The following is a 16,914-nucleotide window of genomic DNA, read 5'->3' as shown; positions in this document are numbered from 1 at the left end:
CGTAAGCCCCTGACTTTCTTTTGAATCAGTGAACCCCACAGACCTATAGAATGGCCAGAAAGTGGGCTCTTCATTACTATGTGCAGCTGACTGCTGGGGATAGCCACCCACCCTCCTCTCTTCTGCTCAGAACTCTTTCTACCCCTCTCTTTCTCTCAGTAGATCCACTTTCTATTTTTTTTCCCCATGTTAAAGCTCATTGGCCCGTCTGGTGATGTATCTACTTTGAATGTTTTGGTCCAGTTTTTTTTTTTTTTTTTTTTTTGCTGTTGGTGGTAACAATTTCCCTCATTATTATCATTAGGCAAAGTTTTTTGTGCTTTGAACTTAACAAAGATTCAAGAACCTTGGTCCTGATGAGAACAATTAAGTACAATATTAAAACGGGAAAAAACAACAACATTCTCTTTGTTCTTTGATTGAAGTAAAGTGATTTCTGACCACATCTAAAGAATCGTTTATTTTATTTTTGGTTACACTACTCTGCACAAAATGGAGGAGAAAATAAAGTGATATTATCCAATAACATTTTGGTTTTCCTTAGTATTAAGCTGAGTGTTTTCATTATGAGTTTTACTCAAAAACATTTCAGAGTTTGAAAAGGAAAAAAAGTGATTGCATTTCCAATTTGCGCTGATTTCTTCGTGATTAAAGAGTAAATATGAAAAGTAGAGTTGAAAACAAAAGTACAGTTTCTTTGTGGATTTTATAAGTTTGTGTGATAATGCTGTTTTTAACAATAAACCTCACCTAGAGGAGTGTGCTGTCATTATTTAACGGTCAACAAGCAACCCATAGTTCATTGGCAAATACAAATTCTCTTTATTAATCTATTTTTTAATTAACAGAAATGGAAGGCAAAAAAGGTACAAATCCAGCATCAACACTGCTAAACACCAACTGTGCTAAACAAACAGTATTTCTATTCTAAGCCAAAAAAAGTTATAGCTTCTCTACAGCAACAAAATACCCAACAATAGAACAAATGCTGTCAGATGATCCTTCTTAAACCAGTCTGCAGAGCGGAATTATTCCAGAATAAGGGCATTAAATTCATGTGCATGGACCCTGCTGATCGGGGCCTATAACTTCGCCTCACGCCGTGCCTATGTGAGAGGAACTTATGACTCCATATAGGTTTGGAATAGGAGGAGGGAGTGTTTTGGCAGGGGCTGAGGTTTGCCAGCCCCTCCCCCTCCCTGTGCCTTTAGCATGAGCGAGCATGTGTCGAGAAGGAGGACATAGCATGATCACACCAGCACATGCCTGTTTGGAAACCATGTGACCTACAGGCTCCATTTTAACTGATAGGGGCTGAGCAGGAGGGAGCTGCATGGGTGTAAGGGGAAGGCAAAGGAAGGAGAAGAATAGCAGAAGGAAGAGAACTATCTTGACTGCTTTCTGTCGGTTTTACACGGTCCTATATGGTCATATAAGAAGATCCTCTGGTTGTATATGGTCGTATGCAAACGTAAGAAGGAACTGTGGTCAAATGACAAGTCTTGCTGATTAACTTATATGAAACTTATAACTTATATGAAAATAACATAACCTCTATAAGGCATGAGCTATTTTTCAGCATAGTCTTTAAGCTATAAATTTAATTAAATATTTATTTCCTTTTAAATTAGCTCATGTTAAAGATATTAGGAAAAAATATTAAACCAATATCAAATATAATGTGTATTAAAGGTTTGCCATGTTTTTCTCCCAAATATGTTACATTCACCACAGAAACTGTATCCATTAAAATATTCAGAAGTGTGCTTGCTCTTTGTAGAAGTGTAGTACATATTTGCACTTAGAAAACCAACAAAACAAGTCATTTAAACAGGAGTGCCCATAAATTGCATACAGTTACACACACATTTGTATTTAACCCCGGTGTGAGGAACAATCTGACATCACTAAAAATATGGACTGTAGTGGAGCATGAAAATAAAGCTCACAAATTTCAATCAAACCTGTGAAAATAATATATATATTTATTTTTTTAATTATTTAACATTTATTAATATTTATACTGACACTGTTTGATAAACTCCACACACCACATTCCATTATAGGGACATTCTGAAGACATTTAAAGCGGCATTTCATGCCAAAGCCATCATTTAACGTATTCATATCAGCACAGTACAGAAGAGTTTAAACTTGGTCAATAACTGCAGTAAAACCTTACTAATTAATACTGACTGGAAAGCTATTTCAAAATAAGAGTGTCCATATATCAATGCTGTGCAAAGTCTTGATAATTGGAGTAAATTATATTTAAAACAGCTAGGTCTAAACAGAGTACTAAATCTAGAGACACACAAATGTAAATGAAGGCCATTTCCACATTAGTCCAGTGGATATCTAGCACATATACACAGCTTAATTACATAAACATCTTGTAAAGCTGCATTAAGTTCAAGTGATTGAAAGAATAACTTTGAGAATAAATAAATAAAAAATAAAAAAGTATAGATCAGCCAGGTTTTCTATCAAAGCATTGCAAGTAAACAATTTAGTAAAGACCACTTTTAAAACTTTGTAGCATAACATTCTCAATCATTTAATAAATCATTGCCATTAAACTGTCTTTTTTTAGGACAGTTTAGGACTATTTTTTAGGACTATTTAGAATCTTAATATCTGAAACAATCTCTTGCAAAGAGAGGTAAACATGGTAGGCAAATAATATTTGAACTATGCACTGCGTAGTTGTGTAATGTTTGAATCTTTATAGCTGCTGTGAAATGTTGAATATATTTGCTACATAATTAAACGGAGTCAAGAACAGTCAAGAATTTCACAAACGTCATTTCCTGACAAGTTGGGGCCCATTCTAAAATGCAATAAAATGTGAAATCTTTAATTTGTAAATTCACTTGAAACTTTAACAGACAATAGGACATAAAAGAAAAATTAGTGTTTTCAATGTGAGATATAAAGGGAGTATCTACGACTGCTGTTGTCTCCGGTTTATTTAGGTTTAGAAACAGCAAAATTAAGTCAATATTATCCACCTGTCGAACAGGTATAGAGCAATATCCTCATCTCGGTTTGTGTTTGAGGTTTCTCAGTAGTCTAAAAAACTCCAAATGCCTTTTCACTGCCATGAGCAGAGAGAAAGATTAGCACATGGGGCTTCATAAACAAATTTGAGCAAACAAACAGGTGATGAATCATCCTCAGAATTTTATAAAAAGTGTTATATGATTGGACACAAACACATTTAGAAATTTATGCCTACAACACACTCAAAGAAAGCTGTGACCAAGCCATTTTTACCACGTGGTCACAATTCCTTATAACTGCATTTTATAATCATTCAGAAATATTTATTTTTGCAGTTTTGCTTTGGATTTTTTACCCATTGTTGATTTTTAAAAAATTGCTCAGCATCAATTTCCATGTGTTTTTAATTCCAATTATACCACTTTGTGGTTACTGTTATCAGATTCTCCTTTCCATAACGCACCATACATTTTCAATAGGAGACAGACCAGCCGGTCTACGTCTATGAAGCCACACTTTTATAACTCATGCCGAATGAGGCCTGGCATTGTGCTGAAACAGACATGGAGTTTGAGGGAAAAAGTATTTATCTTGACAACAGCATACGTTTCTCCAAAATAACAATATAAGCCTCTGTATCAATGGTGCCCTCATATCTGTAGAACAACCAAGCCATGGGCACTGATGCACCTCATGCCATCAAAGATACTGGCATTTGCTCTTTTTGTTGGTAACAGTTTCTACGTATGTTGAAAAAAAAAAATCTTTCAGACTGTTTTTCCTTAAAAACAAGTTGAACATGGGTTTGAACATTAACTCGTTTCCACTGTCTTTCAGTCTATCTCCAATGACTTTGGACCCAGAGAACTCCCAAAGAGTCATTGTTTTTGCACAAAATTAATATACAGCTTCCATTTTTGTATGGTACAGTTTCAGATTGCATTTCTTAATGCAGCAGCAAACTGCAAAGTGACAATGATTGTCCAAAGTACTCCTGAGCCCATGTGGCTATGTCCATCACAGTGGCATGACGGTTCCTCAAATGATACCACTTGATGGCTCCATGGCCACACGTATTCAGCAGCTGTTTCTACCCTTGGCCTTTATGCACCAAAGATTTTCCCTGACTTTCTCAATCTTTTCAAGTATATATTAGATTGTAGATGGTGAGAGACTCAAATCATTTGTGGACTTGCATTTAATAAGATTATAATCGAAATGTTGATGAGCCTCAACCTACCTTTTTTTTTTCTACAAACGTGTTTTGTACAAATCTGCATAGCTTTTTCAACAATTGAGAAAACAAGTCAGAACTAATCTATCTAATTCTTTAACCCAAGTTAACATTACACTTTAGAAAAAACAAAATAAACATTTATTTTATTCACCTATCCAGTTTATTCAGATATATTTTTGATTGGATGAGATCAGAAAAACAAAGCCTTAATTCTAAACTGAAATATTTTCAGTGCTATAACCTGCCCTTTCATGAACATTTTATTCCTGAGTGTAAAAGTGACATGCCACGTCTACACCTTGCATTAGGAGCAATATTCTGTATTTCAGTTCAAAATTGGATCACTCTACAATGCATATGTACCTGTCAATTCAATATCTTGTCTCAGGCTAAATATTTAATTGGCAGTTGTTTCAAACAGATGACACCGTATTCATTAAATTATGTTCACAGTATAACAAGGCATGATTGTCTTTGGGTTGTGAGCACAGCTACCTCTCTGATTTTGGCTATTAAAAAAAAAAAGTGTGGGTGTGTGGGGGAGGGTTAATAAACCTCTTAAAATTCTATTATATTAGTCTTTGTATTTATAGGTAATCGTTGGTTCTAAGTGACTTTTCACAAGTCAAATTTGTCTAAAAATTCAGTAACAGGATCCAACTGGAAAAACAAACTAGTTTAATGTCAACTTGCATTTGGTGGCTCTTCCAGCTGCTAAATCTGAATGCAAATTATACCTGCACAGAAGCCTAGCTTCTTTCTCAGTTTTACTTAATGCAGTTGTGGTCCAAGATGGCTAAAGCTGCCAAACAACACAAAATAAGCCATACACATTCCCATATCAGAATATTTATGGCATACTCATTAATGACTACAAAAAAAATATATATATATATTAGTTTACTATTAATATGATATTGCTTGTATGAAATACCAGGCATGATCTTAAACTGTATGCATTATACGTAATGCAGTTGTAAAATCAGTGATTGTGTTATGCAGTTCCAGCTTAAACAGATGCATTTAAACTTTTAAATAAAAGTGCAAAGGAATGAGGTAAAGAGTTACAGACTTGACAAAAGCAATGTGTGTCCCAAGAAAGAAGAAATGTGACAGAAAAGTCATGTCAACAGTCTCGATTCCAGGCGTCATGTGCAGCAAAAAACAGCTGAGGCTTGTTCAAATCAATCTGTTTTTGAAAGTCTTCAAGAACATAATAGCATCATAAGCACAAGCAAACTTTTGCTACACTGGCTTTAAATGAGAAATACAACTTTTCAATCAGAACATGCCACAAACTTAAACTGTGATGTATAGTTATTATTTTTAAGAATTTGGTGTTCTTTGGCTGAAATTGCCTAGCTTTTACACTCAAAATAATCAGCTGCCGCCCATACGTTTGCAGAGCATCAGAAAGCTCTTGAAACACTTGGCAACCAAGTTCAACTTTCATTTATTTGACATGTAATTTGAATTCATTAAATCAGTTATGCAAACCAGCATCATTTCATTCTTTCACATGCCACTTGATTCTGTATTTGCTTTTCTTTTTTATAACAATTTCTCTTTTTACAATCATTCTAATATATGGTCAGTTAAAAATGATTGGCTTTATATATATGATATATAAAAAGAAAACGCTGAGATACATGGGAATGAAAGAAAGACAAACTGGTAAATGAGAGCTCTCTGCTAATACGGATGAGTTTCCAGAAGAAAAAGGTGCCAATGCGTTAGTGTAGCAAAGAACCACTAACAACTAGATAGCAATGGCTTCATATTGTCTGTACAAAATATACTCAACCTTAGATGCAATATTAGAAACTAGTTCATCTGGTAATTAAGTGACAAATAGACCATCTGGATAAATACAAGAGAGAATAGCTCTAATTCTTTGAATCCAAAGTCATTCACACAAGCATCATGTCAAAGTATTACTGCAGAATTCATCATAATTCTACAGAATTATTGTCATTCAATCTTTATTACAGCTTTCAAAATTGATTTCACGGACAAAGCTTTAATCAGCAGGGTTGGACGTTAAATGTACAATCAGAATTCTTGATGACAATGAATGTAAAAACCTTTTAGACTAGTTTAAACAGCAAACGCCATGAAAACCCAGAGAGTTAGTTATCCTAGACTATGCAAAAATAACTTCAGCACTCTAAGTGGCCATGTTACTACCTATAAATTTAGAGATTAGGAAGATTTTAAATACGTTTAAAACCCACTGCACTCCAAGTTAAAAACAAAATATTTGTACATTTCTTCTCAGCCAAGAAAGATAATTCATGTATGATTTTTAAATTATTTAAAATCATACACTTCCATTATATACTTTTGAGGTATTTCATTTACACACACTTTCCTATTGAATGAGTGGCTCACCCTAAGCCTGATTGGTTTGCCATGTTGCCTCTCTCAGGCAGAAGGGTGTCTTTCCAAACAGTTCCGTTTACTTTTTACATATAAAATGCACTGGACTATTCAGATCATTTAACAAATCAGAATTGTTTTTTAGGGAGAAAAAAAAAACACGGTTTTGCCATCTCAGAACTGCAATCTTTGGCTACTTCCTTTCACCGTCATCCTTTCTTTCGTTTAAGCACACTGAACCTCCCTCTGGCTCCCAGTTTAAAAAATACAGGGCAAAAATGTAAAGAATTTTAGGTTCAAGGGGCACCTCCTTCCCTACCCCCTCCTTCACAAGTGTTTATGGTGGCCATACCTTCAGAGAAGCTAGTTCACCAGAAACACAAAGAGAACCACAGGGGGTTGGGGGAAGATGGTGAGGCCCATACATCAGAGGGGTAAACCACCATGAATTTTACCCCCCCCTTTCATGGAATCACCCCCACCAGTCAACTCCTTCCTCTGCAGCTAAACATACGTATTTACACCTGAATTACAGTAAATAATCTGTGTAACAAAAGCAGCAGCAACCACAAATCCACACCATTAAATTTCCATGTGCTCTAAAAAAATAATAATAATAATAATAATAATTATATATATATATATACATAACTTTTTCAAAGTTCTATAAGGTCCTCTGACTTAATAATATTTAAAATAGGGGGATTCCCATTTTTAATTTTCAGACAAAAGGTAAAACATTCAACAAATTAATTCAGATTTATCTTAAATCCTATGAAGAAAGACTCTTAGGTAAAATATCCTTAATTTCAAGGCAGTGGGGGTACATTAGATTACTGAGTGTTTATAGTGGTCAGAGAGCTTACGGAACCCTCTTTTTTGTGCCAGGTTTCTGTCCATGCACATTACTTCCTGCTCCACTGTAGGGAAAGACTATGCCATGAACCATGTGACCAGCTATAAGCCAATAATACGTCACCAACAAGCACAATTTAAAAGCCTGTTTCCTGGCAATTTTACCTTTGAGTTTATTGTATATTTCATAAAGACTACAAACAATTCACTAAGACGTTTATTTGTAATTTATTTAATTAATTTATTTAACGTTTTAGGGACAAATACAAAGCTACATTACCCACCCCCCTACCATCTGTCTGACGTTTCTTTCCATGCTCTTCTTCATGATAAACCCCTCTGGACATGTCAGAGCCATAGTGCGCTTCACCAAGTTGATGCTTACTCCAGTAGGTTTAGTAGTGATGCTGCATTTTTTTTTTTTTTATTATTTTGCCTGCGATAGCCACCCTGGACTTGCAACAAGCTCAGGCCTCATCCTTATCACATCTACTCTTCTACTTTATTGCTTTTTGGGTTGAATAGGATATGAAGCACAGCACTTAAGCACAGATGTTCACATTTTCAGTGTTTGTGTGTTGTTTTGGAATTTAAGTATTACGTACTTATAGCGTAATCCACAGATGTAGTAAAGCTGACAGTCTTATTATCCTTCTCATCACTGGATACTTGATGTGTGCATTGGAACCAGCGAGCTATTGTTCTGGAGCTCACGAGCAAACAAACACTGCAATATTTGAGCCACGCAATTTACTTCATTTATATATGGTTTATTTTAATTGGAGTTCCAGGAAGGGATCATACAATTTACAATCTCTCTTTTTTCAAGCAATGAATTAAGGTCCACTTTTGGTTCCTTTAAAATCTTCCTTTAAATGGGTGTTTTTTTTAAAATAGCCATAAAAATACATTGAAAAAATAAAGAGCCCATAGATACGATAAAATCACATTTACCTAGAACTCTATCAGAATTGGTTTAGGAATATAAATTATTATTGCTCATAATAATAATCATTTATTAAAGTGTATGTTATTGGTTACTGGCTGCACACAGTTGTGGATAGTTACAACCAGCTTAAAACACACATGCACACACACACACAACAGGACAGATGGTTGAGAATGGGAGAGAGGGAAAGAAGGCACATTGGTAAGGGGTTAAAAAAGGGAGGAGTGTTCTTAAAGAGACAGCAGCAGATTTATTTCAACCCTGCCGTCCTGTCAGTGGCCACACAAATGTGGACAAGACATGGTTCCCTCATCCTACTCCAGTCCATTTCCTTATCCACACCGAAAGCTACACAGCTCATTTTAAGACAATCCACAATGGCAGAAAAGGGAAGCCCTTGAGGAAGTGTCACTGTACAACGCCCCTGCAATCCCTGTGTCTCCTCCCTCTTTTCTTCTCTCCGCTATTCTCCCTCTCCTGATCAGGCAAGCCCACTGAGAGTCGCACTGGTCATATGACCCAGCTGAACGAACGCCTACATGTACATTCTGCTAGCCTGGCAGAAAAGTCGCATATATCTGGAGTACAATCAAATGCAGGAGATGCATGTCTATTGTGTGTGGGAGAGTGTGTGTGCATGCTTGTGTCACAGCCAGCTCGGCTAAGAAAAATAGACTGAGACAGAACAGAAGAAATTATTAAAATATAAAAGAAATAGTCTGTTAGTGTGTGTGTGTGTATGTGTGTGTGTGAGAGAGAGAGAGAGAGAGAAACAGAGATAGAGACAGAGAGGTGGCCTTTGATGCAACATTGTCAACGGCTTCTCAGAATCTGCACACAGGTGTTCCTGGCTCCTGATTGGTCGCACCCCCTTCAAGCTGGAACCCCTCCCTCTGCCTTCTGTAGTACTACGATTACAAGTGGAGATGGTGGAGGAAAAGGGTGAGGGAGAGAGAGAGAGAGCGAGAGCCAGAGCCAGAGCGAAAGAGAGGAGGAGGAGGAGGAGGAGAGCGAGCTGTGTGCAGGCAACTGTTGTAGCTTAAGACTCATTGCATACATTCCCTGCACATTTCTCACTCCAAATAATTCACAGCCAATGTCTCACCTTGTTTGACCACATGCATCTGCTTACTAAGAAACAGTAATAGCTCAGTTTTGTCATGGATTTTTTTAATGGACTTAAATTAAATGACAGTTGCACTCTTCAAAAAAGCTCCACTGGAAGAGAATTGTTCTCCCATTTACAAAAACACTTTTCCCTCCCCTAAATACAGATGACAGAGACATCACCCAAACTCCATCCCTAAAAAGCACCTACTACACATGCTGTCCATTGTAAATGACAATCTATTACTTTGCAACAAATGCCTAAAGACAAGTCACTCATAATGGAAGGCTGGGAACAAAATGGCCACAATTACAGAATAGCTTTACAAAACAAACAATTACTGTAATGAATGCAATCAGTGGCAGGGGAGCATGGCTCCCCTTTTGCTTAATGTTCAGTAAAAACAAACCCTACCACCACCACACAAGCAACCACCATTACACCTTCATTTTACTGACCTGCACATTCTACATCACAGTATAACAATGTCTGAAGTACACGAAACAGCATACTTTCAAAAGGTGGGTCACATTCATATAAATATGGTCAACTTAATATTTTATGTTTTGGTTATATCCTTGTCCAGGGATGCAGCAAAGTGTGTGAAACACTCTTAGAGCATTTGAATGGTGAATTTAACAGGTACAGCAGGTGATAGTAACACATTGCAAATGTAGGTCATACTTTTGTTCACTGCTCATAACATGGTTAGCCAAATCATTTCATGATACTACAAATAGAATTAATCTCTGCAGATCACTGATCACTTAAGTTGTGGGGGGAAAAAGCCCTGATGAGATCAACACGTACATTATTTTTGTTTCTGCTTATATTTTATAATGTTTTAAACTCGTAAATATTTACCTGTACGTTTAAATTTGTTGAAATGTACTAACTGCAAATTCAGAAAATTCTGACACTAGTTAGAGCATTTTTTTCAAGGAGTTTTTTCAACAAACATAGAAAAAGAATTGACCGATTGTTAATTGAAATGCAAAAAACAAACAAACTGTGTATAGGAAGTTTTTCCTGTATACATCAGGAGTTTTTTTTCCTGTTTATATTTATCACAGACAATATATACTCAGATGTGTAGGTTACACATATGTAAACATAAGTTTATTCATTTATCATTATATTAAAATTACACTGTATTCTAAGTATTTCGAGAAACACAGTAAAGGACACAGTACTAAGGATATGGTAGTGCTAACAGGACAGTGGTGTTGGCAATGGTAGGGGGTTTAGTATCTATTGTTAGACTTTTTAACACCTTATTCTCAATATGTGATATGGAAATTCCTTTTGTCTTTATTTTCTCAAGATTAAAAACTTCCAAAGGCAGCTCAAAAAAGACACCATAAATAGCCCGTTCATACAAATGAAACATTTCCTCTCCAGACGTGTGTAGCAGGCCTGCTATTTATTCATACACTACGTGCACATTCTATTATGCGTTAACATGCTCACTATTTCGTCAAACACACAGTTAAAGATCGTTTTTTCTCAAGAGTACCAGGCAAAACATCTTGTTACACACAGACAAGCGCAGCGAATGCGGATTTTCTCTTTTTCAACAATGGCTACACTTAAAAAGAAACCATTTCTCATTCCACTTATGAACACTTACATAAGAACCCACGTTACTATACAGAAGGAGTGTGCACAATAGGAAAGCACTGTGCCTATGGCCTCCACCCCTTCACACACTGAACTATGTTAACTTTACACAGATTTTTTTTTTTCTTGAGGCATTTGTCCAGACTACTTAAAAAGCGAGCGAGAAAAGTTCGTTTTTGCAGGTAGGTTTTGTTTTAGGATTACGTCCACACTTGGGTGAAAATCCATGACCAAAACCTACGTGGATTTAAATTTTACCATTACTAATAAATCTTAAATAGTTTAAATATAGAAGTTATGTAAATGTAGGTGAATTCGAACTATACGCCACTCCCCAAGCGTCTAGAAAATTCGAAGAAGCGTGATAAATTAAGCTTGATTCACACAGTCTGTGAATTACGCTACAACAAATACCACAACTCTTATTGTGTATTTTCACAAGCCTTACAAGTCGAATTTCAAATGAAAGTAATGAAACGACCGTTATTGTCAGTGGTGAACGACGTTATATTTCAAAATAAGGGCCTCATTTAAAGGAATATGAATAAACACCCTTGTCTCGGTACGTTTTTACCTGTATTGGATACACTATATCATACTACGGCAATTACTCTCGCTATAATGACTAATCCTTCTACTCATATTGCTGTTTTTAGTGCTTCTGTTAAGTATAATTTAAATCTGATCCACTGATATTTTAATTTTCAGGACCCAACATGTACATCACTACTTGCAAACTGAGCCTTCGCCAGTGGGCTGCGTTGTACGCCATTTTCTCAATTGCTGACGTTGGATTACTCCTTACAGTGATGGCGACCACGTGTCATTTCAATATGTAACATAACGTTTGTTCTCAATGAAAATATTCACATTTTTACATCTAGGGTACAATGAGAAAAACCACGTACGCCCTACTAGACACACACTGCTCAAAGTAAGCACTGTCCCTTTAATGACTGTAAAAGGGAAAACGTTTACAAATTTGTGGAAACGTAAAAACGTTTCCTCGGTCGTGGATTATAAACAATGAATGCACACCGTTTCTCCCGAGAACAGAGGCAAACTTGCAACCATTTGATTCCAAATGTCACGGTCTGAAAATATAATTAATTAATTAAATAAGAGTTTAGGGCCCAAGCACAGTAACGTGACCAAACGGGTAGTAGACGTTAGAACAGGCTTATTCGCTCAATTGCAGTCATGGGGCTTGCTTTTATGACCTCACATTTGTCCCCCGCCATCAGAACATGCACTTTTAAGAGTTTAACTTTGTGAAATTCTGGATTTTGCACAGATAGACGAGCCCTCGATTAAATATCATTACGAAACTGTCTACGTCTTTGTGTTCGTGTGTTAAGTGAATCGATCTTTTCTTCAATGGCTATGCAAATTTTCTAACGTGTCGAGAATGTGGTGAGAAAAGGTGGGTAGGGTGGAGAGGGTTTTTTCCCCCCCTTAAGACGAGCTATTGGAATATTAAATCGCTTTCTCACCCGAATTCAGGCAAAAACAAAGACCAAAGCAGTACAGAATTAAAACAAGTATCACATTTCAGCAAACACTGAAGGTAAGGATTCAAAATCGCCACAAATCAATTCATACTGTTACTGTTAAACCCTTTACCAGCAAAACCAAAGGCGCGTGTGTAAAAACCAGCACATACTGAACAACAGCGTTTTATATATTTAGCTATTTCAAGATTTCAACGACAGTTAAGCATGAATTTAAACGTTAAAACAACACGTAACACGAATTTTAGGGGGGGAAACGTGGTGCTCTCCATACTGAAGAAAAGGTGGCGTGGAAGAAACACCTTGTTCAATGTAAATTTACGTCATTATTTTAATAGCTGCCCTTTAAAAACAAATGACTTTTCGTAACAGATAACTGGTTCATAGATCTTTCATACACAACAGCTTACTGTTTATGGCTCATTCAACAAAAGAGCCATCGAGGCCTAGGCCTTTACTTTAGGCCAGGCCTTGCCTTCGTGTATGAAACAAGTCATTGAAGTAATGACACTGTATCCACCATTGGACTATTCCATGTTTAGCAAAAAAAATAATTAACTATCAGAATACACCACACGTAGCAGAAACATACTGTAAAATCACGTGATGCATGCTATAAATCGCAGGCCTTTTGTTTATGGACATTCACGATCAGACAACGTAGTCTTTAAAACAACTAATTAAAACGAAAAACAGCGAGTTTTGAAGCAAAGGGCAGAAATTCGCAAGCTAAAATCCAGCAGTGCCACAATGTCGACACTCAGCGAGGTGCTAGAAGAATGGGGCAAAGCATATCTTTAACAGGGCTATGTACAAACAGTTGGCAAAGTATTTAGGAGAAAGCTAAATACCTTTGTTTCTTAGGGACAGAGTGTTCGACCTCAATTCGTTTGCCGTGAAGTTCCACTTTACCTAAAAAGAAAGGAAAAAAAATGTTTTTGTTTTTTTTTCTCCAAAATGAGGCCATTGATTCCATTCATTGGCCCCAGTTTGAACAGTGTAGGATTTCCAGCTAACACTAATATGCAAGCTAACTTAAACATGAGATTTTAAATACTACTGTATGGGCAATGTCTTAATTTAGTATGAATGGATTATATATATTTTTTAAATATTGTAATAAATAATTTGATACACGCGTGGCTCTGACGTGCTCAAGAAATGTATACAGTGAAAGTATTTTTAGACCCTTGTGCAAGTACCTACATTTAAACCTGCAACATTCTTGTAGCACTTTTCAAGGTTCACTGGGAAGATAGGCTACATAAGGTTATCTCGTAATTTGCATCGTGAAAGTAATTCGTGTACTTTACGTGCTGTTACAAGTGCCTGCATAAGATTTTTTGCAATCAGACGAAAAAGATAAAATAACCTTCTAGCTACTAAATCTGTTTCAAGTGAAACACAACAGCATGGCGACCTTCGTGCTATATAGAACACACATCACATGCAACATATGTGGGCAATCGTAGAAGGATATTTTTAGACAGAAAGCAAAATATATTTACGTAAGTATACGTGGTGCACGTACAAAGGCTAAATACTTGTTTCGGATGTGTTTATGTACAATATAAACTGCATGAAACGTGTTTTCCCTTACTATGATGGCCTATTAGCTAAAAGGGGGAGGGGTGAGATTTGATTCTATAGCTGCACTCGGTAGGTTATTCTGAATGAAGACAGGTCTCAGTGCTTCTTGCTCATAGAACATGGAGCCAAATTGGTCTGTGTTTTTTATATATACATGGATCCATGTAGCACACAAGCATCATATCGAGACAACCCTGTCAGAAAACAAGAACAAGGGAAATTCGTTGCTGATTTAAGGTTACATTAAAGTCTTGGCAAGCCTGTTTAAAAAGCTCTGCAAAAGTTAACTATTACGCACGTCATCAGTCGAAGAATTTTACCTTCCACGGTTGGAAACTGCAGAGAGTATAAATGTACTGTTACACGTTATTCCCCACAGAATCCACGTGTTTTTAAAAAGTGGAATTTGTATTCCTAACCCAAGGACTAAGGGCGTGTGAAAGAGCTTTTTTTTCCTTTCCCTGTTAAATGTATTTAAGAGTATAAGAGTGTAATAAGGCACCAACGGTAATGAGCCCATTGCAGTAAGTTACTTACCAGAAAATGTTTCAATTGCTTTCATTGCCCATTGGTCATCCGGGCAATCAACAAACGCGTAGCCAGTTTTCATTAGAAACTGCCCAGAATACGGAATCTTGTAGTCTTCAAAGGTTTTAACCAAGTCCTCTGCGGTCACGTTTTCATTCAGATTTCCAATGTATAGCTTGTTCATCGTGAAGAATTGTAGTGCTCCCAAAAAATCAAAAATGAAAACAAAAACTTTTAGACAAAGCGCACTAAATTAAAGAAAACCTGATTGAGACGCTGCCAGAAATACAAGCACGCGTGATTCTCAACGAGTTGTGACTGAAAACGGAACAAAATTCAAACGTAAAGCAGGAATCCCGAAAAAAAGGGGAAAGTTCGACTAACAGTAATGTTGCAGCCTGATGAAGTCCGGCGGAGGAGTGGAGAATCCGTGACTGTAGCGGTCCTGGCGAATTTCCTGCAGAATGTGTAAAACCGTATCAGTCTAAATTCTTTGATGGTGGTTGTGGTAGGAATAGTGGTAGAAGTATGGCGGGATCGGGAGAAATTCTTTCCTCTCTGCCCCTCAGCCTAAAGCTGTACCCTGCACTGTCATACAGATCCTACTGCCTGGCGATGGCACCGCCTCTAAACGGACTCGAATTTACTTAAAAAAAAATTGTTTGCAAAGAGGAAACCACGTGGTCTCGGAGTAGCTACAGAAGGGGCCGGTCCTCCTCGTTGTGCTTGTAGCACAGCAGCAGATGGGTGTGCTAGGGAAGCGAACCTTCTGTGTGCAATGCGCTTTGACTACCGTGCAGTACAGCTCTGCGCACCGGCGGCTAAGCTACATGTGCTTTCACACGCCTGCGTGTTTTACCACTGAAATACAGTTATGCTGCTGCATCTGTTGCCCACAGTCGGCCTGTTTACACTAGTGGGGAGTTTTCCGATTCCAGTGAGGTGAAATTCCTATGTTGAGTAAAAAAATATAAATAAATAAATCAACAACAACAACAAAACAACCACGTTCTACAAATAAATCCCATGCAAAGGTATTACTCGTAAAATCACAGTCTTCCTCAGTCGTTGCACGTTCCTTGGACCTGTGTATCGAGTTATGTAGAAGATTGGGATGGCGTGCAGGTGAATGTGGCCCAAACTGTCCAAATACCACAAAAAACAACAATAGGCGCTATATGTGTTTATTTTTCACATGGAAAACATAGTGTTGAGACAAAGAATAACGCTGGTAAGCTGCTTCTTAAGGTTTTCAACGCGGTTCACGCGCTGACACTCAACAGCGACATTGTTTCAGCTGCCCTGCTTTCGTTACATTAGCAGTTAATTATGATACAAAGCCTCTCCTAAAGGGGCTGGCGTCTCCTAAAACAAGCTGAGGTTCCTCGCGTGTCATATTTGCGAATTTAAGACGTGAGCTCTCGCAGTGGCAGACGCAGTCAGAGACACGCATAGGCTTTACAATGAGTCAAAATGGAGGACAGTGGAAGTGAAGGGCCTGGTGGAGCATGCCGCCTACCAGCAGGAAGTGGGCGAATCAACTGTTGCACAAGCCCTTCAACATACACACTACGTTTGAATGTATTCCCTTTCCCCGTGGTATTTCTGTAGGCTACGTTGTGTGAAATATTACTCCCCAAAGTGACAATTCAATTCCACAGCAAAGCTAAGAGTCAGTAAACAGCAGTGGAGCGGGTCGGTAGTAGTGAAGTGTAGATTGTACACGTGGCGGCAGCACCGACCTCTCTCTCGCTCTGTTTTTTTTTTTTCCTTTTTCCTTTTTTTTCTAGAAAATGGCTTCTCATAGGCTACACTGAGCGGACGGGGCTCTCCGTTCATTCTCATCATGGAAGCACGGGGTCCTCAGTATTTTCATAGTTCAACGCTGTTTTTGCTTCACTGAAATGGACTTTGCTTCTTAGGCTTATATCAAACGTGGAGTACTCTGTTAAAATGAACTAGGCGCCTTTAAGGCTTCTAAGTTGCCATTGCCTCTGAAACCTATGAAATACTTTCATCTGAGCGAGACAAAAAAATAACATTTCTCCCCCCTATATGGCGAAGGGCAACACTCATGGCTACGTTTTTCACAGACAGTCTATGGGTTTTCTGTAGCGTGTAGGAGGCCCCGCAT

The 16,914-nt window shown here is 37.5% G+C and overlaps 1 protein-coding gene across 1 annotated transcript in view; it reads right to left on the bottom strand.

Annotated features, from left to right (window-relative positions):
- LOC136665167 (insulin-like growth factor 2 mRNA-binding protein 1) overlaps positions 1 to 15,432 on the bottom strand; it is a 42,073-nt gene extending 26,641 nt beyond the window's left edge. The window contains exons 1-2 of the mRNA XM_066642755.1: positions 14,790 to 15,432; positions 13,514 to 13,574 (exon numbers count right to left, since the gene is read on the bottom strand). Of these exons, the coding sequence (XP_066498852.1) occupies positions 13,514 to 13,574; positions 14,790 to 14,964 (236 nt within the window). The 5' untranslated portion in view covers positions 14,965 to 15,432. The remainder of the gene's footprint in view (positions 1 to 13,513; positions 13,575 to 14,789) is intronic.
- Between the last annotated feature and the right edge of the window lie 1,482 nt (positions 15,433 to 16,914).

The sequence above is a fragment of the Hoplias malabaricus genome, chromosome 13 (genome assembly GCF_029633855.1).
Source record: "Hoplias malabaricus isolate fHopMal1 chromosome 13, fHopMal1.hap1, whole genome shotgun sequence".
NCBI classification, from domain to species: Eukaryota; Metazoa; Chordata; class Actinopteri; order Characiformes; family Erythrinidae; genus Hoplias; species Hoplias malabaricus.
The sequence above is the reverse complement of the archived record's forward strand: the minus strand, read 5'-3'. Positions and strand labels throughout refer to the sequence as shown.